This window comes from Anarhichas minor, unplaced genomic scaffold (assembly GCF_050575085.1).
Source record: "Anarhichas minor isolate MPS153535 unplaced genomic scaffold, ASM5057508v1 ptg000073l, whole genome shotgun sequence".
In the NCBI taxonomy this organism is placed as follows: domain Eukaryota; kingdom Metazoa; phylum Chordata; class Actinopteri; order Perciformes; family Anarhichadidae; genus Anarhichas; species Anarhichas minor.
The window spans coordinates 8011572-8023199 of NW_027466519.1; the positions used below are offsets into that span (position 1 = coordinate 8011572).

The window sequence follows — 11628 nt, forward strand, 5'->3', positions numbered from 1 at the left end:
AGTACAGAATGTTTCTACTTGATCTCATGGTGCAGCTTAGATGGAAATGCATCACAATGTAGTATCAATACAAGCAGATACAGAATAAGAGGATCCCTTATAGTAGTAACTTCTTCTTCCTCCCAGCCTATGTGTTTAAGTGGCGCTGCTCTTAACGTTTTCAAAAGATACGTGAGATCAGGTTGTTGAGTGTGGCTGTGGTGTTCTGCCAATAAATAATGTTTTGAGCCCCAATAGCAGTGTGTGCTGAAAGATGGTGTCTATATTCTGACCTATTTCTGTCCAGTATTGCTGTGAAATGCTACAGGAGAATAATATTTTGGTTTGGTTGGCTTCTACCTCCCAACGTCTTCCCCAGCAGCTTGGCTCTCAGACCATTTTGCATGGAGAACAGGTGTAATAAAGAAACCTAATCTAATGAAGGGGAATATGATGATGAAAGGTGAATAACTTGTGTCCTCCATCTCCAGGCATGGATAAGAGGTTATGTGTGCCCACCAGCTGAAGGCCTCTGTCGCCCCAACCTGTGCATCCCGCCAGTCCCTCTGTGAGCATGTATCGCAGGAACGGGCTCTCAGATGGCACCAGCATCCACTCAGTCACCTCGGAGGTAAGGACCATCTGTACTGTTCTTTGCTATAGGTTGTAGTTCTAACAAAATAACTACAAATGTCTGGAATACATTTTGACCTGATGGTGGTGGTGCTACATCATTAGAAAAGCAAACCAACATTCAAGGTAAGGCTCTGGAACAAAGTGTGAGACGGATGCTCAGCTAGAACTCTACTTATCAGGACAAAAAAACAATGTGTTTTTCCACCTGCGGACCACAAAGTCTCATTTTAAAATGACTTGTTGCACGTGTCTTTTTGTATGCCTATTGGTCCCGTTTTCCTTGTAATCATTTATAATTACCCCTTTCCATTTGTTTTTCTTGATTAAAATGCCAGAGCTGAGCCTCATTAAACCAGGAAGGATCAAAAGTCCCGATTGAAAGCACATTAAATCAAGGCTAAACCTCAGAGGCATACATGCCATATTATCATGATTTGAAATGGATAATATGTCGGGGACAAAGCATCTGCTTTTGCTCGGTGGAGTCCTTCATAACCCAGTGAATCATTATGCTAGTAACTTAAATGTTTTAGTGTATCTCTTTGTCTCCGTCTCTTTCTGCCGATGTCCTCTCCTGTCTGTCTGTACAGGACTTCTAAAAGGTGCCCTGTGGAGTTCTCTTGTAAAAAAACAAATAACATTTCTTTTACATTCAGTGCTTGTCACCTAAACACATTGTGTGTATGCTTGAGGTCTTTGTCTGATGTTCTCAATCAATATTATAGTATTGTGCGGTAATGATAAGACACTAACTGTATCCAGGAATATTTATTCAACTGTTTCAGCACTGTATTGTAAATTCAGTGGTATTTGCCTCTCAGTGCAAGAAGACTCATTACAAACCACAACCCCAGCTGCTCCAAGAACATGGCTGCAGTAGAGGTTTATCAGAGTGGGGATGTTTTTGAACCTGGCAACACTGTAGCAGCTAGAGGGCAACTTGAGCAGGCCGGCTGACCACCAGAGGAGCCACCGCCGGCTTCTAGCTGGGCTTCTACAGACATTATGAGAATGTCTGTAGAAATATCCGAAATATTCTTGATACTGAAAATGAACTTCAAATTACAAGGTCAACTGGCGACCTCTGTGCTGCCGACCCAGAGCTTCAGAGATAATAATATAATATATGTATATTAGTGCTGGGCAAGTTAACGCGTTAATTTCGCGTTAACGCATTCATTCATTAACGCCGACAATTATTTTATCGCATGTTAACGCATTTTTTAAATTTATTATAAATTGTTTTTTTATTTTTATTGAAAGACAAGAGACAATACATAGACATAACAACAAGAGGATGACAAGAACAGTGGGATAAAAGCCAGCAAACATCCTATAGTCAGTCAGCAGACACTCAGAGCTCCGTGGTCAACTCAGCAGACACTTACATGTTAGTGCACCTATATGCTGAAATTCACAGTAAACGCATTTAAACGGCACAGATCGGGAGCGAGCGAAGGACTTTGAAAGTTAGCGGAAACATTAACGTGAGACAACATCCGGTTTCTTAAGACGAACATCTGGTTTTCAGAATAAGATGCCAACAAAGTATGAATTATAACTATATTCACATTAAGTATAAAACATGCTACCTGCATCTCGTGAACCAAATGTTATTGCACTGTTGTTCATATAGCAGTACTTTTAAAATAAAAGTGCGCAATACACTACTTTTGAATTCATTATTGAACTTTGCCATAACAATGCAAATAATCGCGATTAATCGCAAAAAATCCATGCGATTAATCGCGATTAATATTTTAATCGTTGCCCAGCACTAATAAATATATATATATATATATATATATATATATATATATATATATATATATATATATATATATATATATATATATATATATATATATATATATATATATATATATATATATATATATATATATATATATATATATATATATATATATATATATATATATAAATAATCCTACTATCAAAATCAGGCCAAACTGATGGTCAGGGAGACATTTTTATGTGAAGGTTGTGCTATATAGAGGAGAGTTAAAAGGTGCTGGACAGGTGGACAGACTAGACAAACCTCCATCGTTGACTTTACCATCACTGAGGCCTGGCACTAGCAGGGGAAAATACGTTTAGTTACTCCAATGCATCAAGTGTTCAAGGAGAATTTCGGATTTTGACTAAATGATTATCTAACCTTGACTTCTGACTCACTACAATTTGCTAACTTTATTGAGACGGCACACAGTTTCATGGCAAATGTTGTCCGTGTGGTCCCTGACGGCTGGTTCTGTAGATGTAGAGCAGTCACTCTGGTCCATGTGTGTGTCTCTCAGGCCAGCAGCAGCTCGGACTCTCTGGATGTAAATTGCGTGGACTACGCCAAGAGCTACGACGCAGTCGTCTTCGATGTGCTGAAGGTGACGCCAGAGGAGTTTGCTGTAAGTAAACGTACGAACCGGATCAGACGGAAGCAAGCTGCTAGACTTCTTACCCGGCAAAGCTTCAAATGTTGAGGAGAGGGAGGTGGACACAGGCTCCAAAGTTCCCTCCAAAAGAGTTGAACTTCGTCAATAAAAAATGGTAGCAAGTGATTGCAAACATCGAAACTTGCAATGTTGCAAAAAAATAAATAACAATTGTGTTTCCATCAAAATGTTACGCTACAGCATAGTTTGCTCAGAAGTTTGTGCTATCAGCTTCGCATGATTGGAATTTGCCAGTAAACAGAGTAGAAGAAGTACAGGTTGCAGATCGCAACGCCTAAAATCTCAGGCCGTGGATAAATCAACACGTGACCTGATGCCTCCAGATGTCTGCAGCCATTTGATGAACTAAAAGAGAAACCTTTCAAACAGCGTAAAGGAGAAGGAATCGCTCACAGGCTTCAGCATTCAACCAAGCCTATCACGCTATTTGAATTCGGCAGCCTCAGACATAGTCCATCGTATTCATTTATCTTATCTTCATCATTGATTGTCAGCAGTTACTCCCAGCCAAGCATTCTCAGTTCTCCCATGTATTTTTTATATATATATATATATATATATTTTTTTTTTACACACAATCTCTTCATCTCCTGCATAGTGAAAGATAATAAGGATTTCTTTCTTGTTATGTCAGAGCCAAATCACCGTGATGGATGCACCGGTCTTCAAGGCGATACATCCAGAGGTAAGAGAGACTCGTGTTGTCAAGTGGTTGGTCTCCTGACCGTCATTTCCACTGCCAACTCCCAACACCACATTCTCACCTTGGAGGAAAACCAAGTTTCCAGCTTTGGTGCACAGATAAAGGGGTTCTGGTAGTTCATATAAATTCCGTTTTTATATTGTTCACTAATTATCTTGGTAGTGTCTTCTAAAGAGGATCTTACAGTACAACAATAATCTGTGAATGACCCAATCTCGGTACTTATCGGCTTTTGGTCTGACGATGATTTCGGGGTTAAGGGGCCATATTTGTAGGGTTCCGGTGAAGCCAGCACATATCCGGGTCAAGACTTCCTTTTCTGTGCGCTGCTTATTGCTTACAGTCCGATTAGCAACTTGAAATGCGAGACTGGAGTTGCAGTTGAGATACCTTGTGTATGACGGGATTGTAGCCAGTTTTACAAGCTAATTCTAAACCAGTAAATAGCAAAAGTATCGTAGCCGATGGGTTCTGAGATTGCATTTCGACCAATGGCTACAAACGGAAACCAGAATGCTTCCGATATCAAAATCTTCTCTCTGTCCTAATATGCAGAATCTGTTTATAGAGGTCATGATTGACCCATCTCAAACTAGTGGTGTAACGGACCATTGTCGATCCGTGATCGGTACGGATCCCCACTCGCGGCTCGACACGCATGTGAACCGCGGATTAATAACACAGTTTAACGTTAACATCCCAGTGTGTAATCCAGTTTTACTTCAGTAAAATATGAGATCAGGTCATCATTTATGATTTTCTAGTCACTGATCTCTGATAATGACAGGAGGAGAGCTGGTAACAAAGGTTCAGTTACATTATGATGCATTCAGGCTCTGTTCAGTGAAAGTGAGTATTGAGTTTTATGATCCGTTGCACCACTATCGCAAACCATCTGTCAGTCATTTGTATCAGATTATAAATGTTTGCAGGGAACCCCTTTAGAGATCTGCCCCTCTTCACAGAAGGATTCCAGTCCTCCTGTTTCAAATACTTCTAATGCCTTCACAGCTGTTGCCACTCAGCTGAACCCAGACCGGCCTTAGCGGTTGAACTCTCCACTGGAACCCAGCTTACCCTCTGTTAGTCAATGAAATTCCAGGCACTGCTCTGGCCTGAAGGATTTCCTTCCCACCACAGGCTCTACACAGACTGTATGCAGGGAAGAGAACCAGGCAGAGACATTAGGGACTGACGGATTAGAAATGAACAAGATCAAGCCCTCTCATTCAACATGGTCTTTTATTTCTAAGAATGGAAGTGTCGAGCATACTCAGTGGCGAGCATACTCTTAAGTCCAGCACAGTCCAGTGCAAGTTATCTCATCGCTGAAATTTTGATTGCCGCAAAGTAAAAAGCGAGGGAGTTTCCAGTCGCTGATGGACGGCTGTCAATCCCTGCTGTTCTATTAAATCGGATCCCTGGTTTATGTTTCAGAGAGAAGACCAGGGTCAAACAGTGGGTCTGTACTGTGTCGTTAAGACCATGTCCGCTACCATTCTAATGATTTCTTGATTTGCCATCAAATTTGAACAGAAATGCTTGACCCCCGGAGGATAACTCCTACTGACGTCGGTGATCCCCTGACCTTTCACTTAGCACCACCTTGAGGTTGACATTTGTGGTTTAGAGTGAAATGTCTTAACAATTATTGGATGGATTGTCATAAAAGTTTATACGGACATTTGTCTCTCTCAGGATGAATTGTAATAACTTTTGTATTACAATTTGTTAAATATACTCTTTATCTTGCGTCCTCATTGGGTCTAAACCCTAATTTGTCCTATACTTGGCTTATGACCAAATGTATATCAAAGCTGTCCCATCAGCCTCAGCTGTACTTTGTGTTAAAGCCCTAATGATAATGAACGAATAAATAAAGGCTATTCAAATATTAGACATCTCTTTCCCAATGCAAGTCTATGGGATGGTATTGGTCCTTAAATCAGTCTTGCTTAATGTGATTTTGTGATTGGCAGGAGCTGGCCAGCTGCGGATGGAATGGGAAAGAGAAGCACAGTTTGTCCCCTAATGTGGTCGCCTTCACGCGCAGGTTCAACCAGGTACGTCTTTTCATGGCTTCATCTCTTCCATGAGTTTTATGTGAAATCCTGCTAGTTAGTGAAACCGATAATGAGTACAGCACATGTTGGTCTCAAAGGCCTTAATTAATTAAAGCTGTTCCAGTGAGCCAATAGCATCATTCTCTGCTTTATAGAAGAAGGTGGCAACCCTACAGGGAAACTATTCCTCTACTTGAGCATAACCTAAAGAAGCTCATTGATGGATTCTGTTGCTGTTGGTTGAACCCGTAGACTGTATATAAGAAGGATATCTCAGCAACGCCAGGCAGGAATTTCGGTCCGCTTGGACACAAGAAGGAATTGATTAGATTTTGGTGGTTAAAGGGGACCGTGACCTCACATCCGACCCCATTTTTTGAACGTGATATGTCTGGAACGTCTGACAAACATCCACTAGGACTCAAGACTTTGGTGGCCAAAGGTCACTGTGATTCTTAAATCACGTTTTTTGGCCATATCTCAGGAATTGATATGCTAATTAAATTGATTTCACACAAATGTAATGATGTACTTTTGGACAGACATGGATGTAAACGGCAACTTTACTGGTTGGCGGAGTTCTAGAACCACGAGGTTGTGATTCTAGTTTTAATGTGTTGGTGTGTTGTTGTGTTCCAGGTGAGCTTTTGGCTGGTGAGAGAACTCTTAACCGCCCACACGCTGAAAATCCGAGCAGAAATACTGAGCCATTTTGTCAAAATTGCCAAGGTGAGTTGAAACATATTGCATAGTAATATATACGTTATTTGTAAGTTATTCTTGCAAATAACTTTGAAACCAGTGGACAGAAATATGTTGTCTATTATGTTACAGTAGGAATTGCTCAACGTGATGTTTGGTGAGCTTGTCAGTGCAATAGGAACATCCATCATCAGACATGGAAACGTTTGTAGAAATGGAAGCCAACAGCTGTTAAAGTCTTTTTATTTCATGGGTCACTGTCAGTTGTTTGTAAAGCAATTTCAACAAAAAAAAATCAATTACAGTTTGTGAAGCTGGAGCATGAACGAGCTGCCCAGGTACTTTATTATACTATATAGGGAGAGATGGGGAAAGCAGACACTGATTGCAGAAACAACATGGCCTTTCTCCTCTTGTGGTCTGAGCAGGGAGTAATAGCAGAGGGAGTTTTCCCATGAGGTCAGAGCTTAGGATGGAAAGGAAACGTGGAGCCGTGACATAGTGTTCTTGGCAACTAGCACAGATATTGATGAGCGAGGTAAAACTATTGAAACACGCTTTGCACCTGGCTGTGACCGTTCACAAACGTATGTGTTAATGGAGTCCATTCCCAGGACACCTAATCGTAGAACATGAGGTCGGGTGATCAGGTTGATTGGGCTACATCAGCGGTGAACACCTGTGTTTCCATTCAATCATCAGGCAATTTTAAGCAACATTTTTAAATATGTCCCAAAAAATAGAAATGTGATACCATCCTGATGGAGTGGATAAACTCTGCTACAGCGTAGTTTGGTCAGAAGTTGGCGCTATAGGCTACACATGGCTGTAATCTGCCAGTAAACAGAGTAGAAGAAGAAGAGGTTGTGCACTGTAAACTAAACAAGTCATCTTTTAACCAGCTAACACACGTACGGGAGACAATGGAGAGAGGCCTTTAGGAACTTGTTTCAGTCGGGCAAGTTCTATTTGTGCTTTCATGTCAGCTAGTATTGTCCATGTTTCACATCCTAACCCCTAAGCCAAGGGGGCGTTTTTAAAGATGTATATGTGTTTTTTACAGGTGCATTTTTCACAGTGCCAACAGGCCGTGAAAGTTTTTCGTGAAACCTTGGGTAATACCGTACTTTGCGTGTTGTTCATGAAATCTCTGTTTGTTCCCAGAAACTGTTTGAGTTGAACAACCTTCATTCTCTGGTGTCAGTGGTGTCGGCTCTGCAGAGCGCTCCCATCTTCAGACTCAGCAAAACCTGGGCGGTAAGACAACCCGGCAAATCATTATAATGACTACATTTTGAATTTGTACAGTGAAATCATCTGTGCGTTGATAAAAAGTAAAATAATCAAACTTTACACATTTAGGCTTTTAGTTCTCCAGTCACCAAAAGAGGAAAAGCTAATGTTTCATTTACCGATACAATTAAGGATGCACCTTTCCCACTTTTGCATTCCTGATACCGCTACCTGGGCTTTAGATATCATCCGGTACCAAGTACCGATTGGATACCAGTGTTAAATTAATGAGCAGGGATGACTGGGATCTTTCTTTTATGTGCATCAGGCTCGACTTAAACATTGCTTTCCGAACTTTGTGAAACATGTATGCATACATATAAATACATGGTAGTGTTGCTTATTCAGTTGCTTATTTAATGGTGTATGATACCAGATTGGCCTATTTTCAGCACTAGTCAGTGTCGGACCGATATCGGTATAGGTTTATCTCTAAAGGAAATGATCCTTACATGGTGCTCTTCCTGTGATTGGTTCTAATGGTGTTCACCTTTAGAAATGAGCTGCTGCGGAGTTCAGGCGACAGCGGTCAGAGAACATCCCTTCGAGGCGGACCAAAATTCGGTTCAGTTCAACTGGACTAAACTCGGCTGGTGTGAACGTGCTGATGGTCGCTACATGAATGTCTTTTTTAAAACCAGTGGTCTTGGGGTCAGATTTGCTTACAGTATGTGCAGTGGTTCTTCAGGCCAAGTATCTGGATTGTGAACAGTGGGGGAAGCATGAGTTGAGTTTATCATAATACTCTGCTTAATAGATCAGAAAACTGTGTTGGAAGTTGTCGGTGGATCAGATCTTAGTTCCTTGTGGCCTCGGATGAGCGCCCCTCAGAGGAAATAGAGATGACGTGTGCTGCTTGGCCGTCCGCTCAAAGTGAATTCTATGTTCCACTCACATCTGGCTGGCCGGTAGCCTTTTATTTTTCTGTTTCGTGAGCTGTGAGCCATTCCCCTCCCGGCCATTAAAATGCAAAGTATTTGTTCCTGGTTTTAATTTTTGAACATGAATCAGGATTTTACAATGCTGGATAAAGGACCATGTAAAGTGTATGCATCAGCGCCAAGACGTGGAGAAATACGACAGGAAGGCTGGCTGCTGCTGATTAGATGTTAGAAAGCAGTACAGAGAGACATTCACTGTAACAGCAAAGAGTGAGAACACTTTAATAATCACTCCTATTGCCCATTTAGTGGATGTATTAGCAGGCATGCCAACTTCAATCAGCTAAGAGGAGACATTTGAATATGTTCTCTTTAGAGCCTGCTCACTTTTACACCTTTATATTTGAACCAGCTTCTTGGTCCAACCAAGTTCCAAAGGTCTTGATTCAGAACTATGAGGTTGATGATTATTGATCTCATGTTAAGTTTAACTGGTGTCCAATTTCTTTGATCTTCAGTTGGTAAAATGAGTGTTTAGTCTTTAAAATGTCTGAAAACGTTGTCAATACCCATCTTCAATGTGATGAATATGTTTCCAAATAATTCTTCAACAACATAATAGTTGCTGATTCATTCTTTGGCAATCTATTAAGCAACCAGAAAAACAACAATAACCAGTCGAAAAGACACCAACCCTTCCCGATGATACAGATTCTCTTATAAATAATAAAGGCATTCAAAGATTATTCTTTTGGCCTTCGGGCATGTTATTTAATGTGTTATGTTGATGTTGATTAGCTACATCTGATATAATATTGGAGGAGAAAGGCAGTCAGTTGGCAAATCGCCTTTGCTGAGGAGAGAAAGGAAAGCTTGTCAGCGGGAGAGTATTCCAGGAGACGGAGGAGCCCGTGTGAGTTAGAACATAAACTACTTTGACATTTTCTTGTTTCTGGACATACTGTAAGTCTGATTGACCCGCCAAGCCCCCCTTTTCAGTTTTCTTCTGTACAGTTGATGGAAACCAATACCACTCAGTCACTTACTTTGTGCCTGAGCAAAGGTATTGGGTCACATATTGGCAAGAAAGAAAAAAAAACAGGTTTTGCCAAATGAGTTTGAACTGCTCAGGATGATGCACTGCAGAGCTCCTCTGACTCACTGTACATGAACGGAGCCTAATTGGCTGCTGCAGTCTAGTGAAGAGGGAATGAACTACCAGCTACAAACGGGGTTAGGGAACACAGGCTACTTTAGTTTGGTCGGGGTAATATATGATAATGTGATGTCTGTGTGTTTACCACTCAGGTAATAGTAACAATTTGATTAAGTAGCACCAACTAAATATGTGTGATCGTTCTTCTCTGTTGTAGCTGATCAGTCGGAAAGACAAGGCCACATTTGAGAAGCTCAACTATCTGACATCCAAGGAGGAGAACTACACCCGCATGAGAGAATACATCCGCTCCCTGAAGATGGTGCCCTGTATCCCGTACCTCGGTAAGTCCTCCATCTCTGCCGCGATGTTCTTTCACCACACCCTGCTTTAAACCACTTCAAACATCTTACACGACTAGTCTAAACTCTAGTTGGCAGTTTGAAGCCCTGCATACATAGATTGTTTTTTTTACTTAAGATGGAATTCCAGTCCGCACAAAACCAAACCATACAAAATACAAGTAGAATACGATTCTATGTTTCTACAAAACATCCTTCTACAGAGCACCGTCACTGAGACGTTGTTGTTCAGTATTAGTGTTTAGTTGCACGGTCCATGATGTAAGTCCAGGTGTTGTTGAACATTTGCACATTGAAATTTGCATTGACGACAGTAATAAGCTCAACCCCTGCGGCGTTGCGGTCATGCTGTTATCATCCCAGTCCTGGTCTTGGCCTTCAGAATCTATAGTCAGACCTGTCATGGCTCGGAGGAAGTAATTGTTTTGGCACAATACGAAAATAATGAATCCCTGTTTTTGCTATCTTTGCCGCCATCTTGTCTGTAAGGGAGCAGGGAGGGACATTTGAGTGAGATTCAGGTCTTCTTCGTTGGGGGGGGGGATTGCACTTTACTAATACTTGGAATGGAGCACACTGGTGTCAGGTCTTGTTATCGATAACTCTTTATAGTAAGGGTACAAATCATATTCTTAAGTAATGCTCGATAATGAATAATTGCAGGATGCATCATAAAAACATGTTGCCCACCATTAAGAAATGATAAAGTCAGTATGACTGAGTGTACACTGAAGAGACGATCAGTTAAAGAATGTTCATTCAGTCTAACTTCATACAACAATTGATATGCCACCAAAATGAAGTGGACCCATGCATCTAACCGGCTTCTCAGAACCGTGTTCATCAAAAAAACAGCTTATGGTTATTAATATATCAAAATATTACTGGCTGCAGCGATTTGAGAGCTACTGAATCACTCTAGAGCACATGTTACTGGTTGCAAGTGTAAAGTGACTCTGCTCTTTCGTCCACACTCATGATTCATGCTTTACTCTATTGTCATGCCTTGCTGTTTGTCTTCACGCTTTTGGTTTCTGGGCTCGTGATCTCAAAGTGGAACTGATTGAAATGAGATCACTGGAGACATGCACAGAGTTGTACATAGTTTATTGTAAGTTTGATAACATACAGACTATAAAAAAATAATTTGAATGAGACAGCATATATATATATATATATATATACACAGAATACCTGGTACTGTATACTGTATCTGCACATTAATGCAGTGACTGATATTGCCAACATACCATGAAACTGTTGGGTAGAGGCAATAACTGAGCTGTACACACTGAACTGTTCGGTTACTGTTTGAATGTACTGTAGCTGCTTTTACTTAGAACACCTGCAGTGAAATTGTATTTGTTGAATGTTTTTGTAAA

General features: G+C 40.9%; 1 protein-coding gene across 1 annotated transcript in view; it reads left to right on the forward strand.

Moving 5' to 3' along the window:
- Positions 1-486: 486 nt before the first annotated feature.
- The window catches only part of LOC142935463 (ras-specific guanine nucleotide-releasing factor RalGPS1), a 66450-nt gene continuing 55308 nt past the window's right edge, over positions 487-11628 (forward strand). Inside the window, 8 exon segments of the mRNA XM_076079849.1 lie at positions 487-510; positions 512-610; positions 2934-3038; positions 3721-3771; positions 5769-5852; positions 6492-6581; positions 7719-7811; positions 10102-10228. Of these exon segments, the coding sequence (XP_075935964.1) occupies positions 487-510; positions 512-610; positions 2934-3038; positions 3721-3771; positions 5769-5852; positions 6492-6581; positions 7719-7811; positions 10102-10228 (673 nt within the window).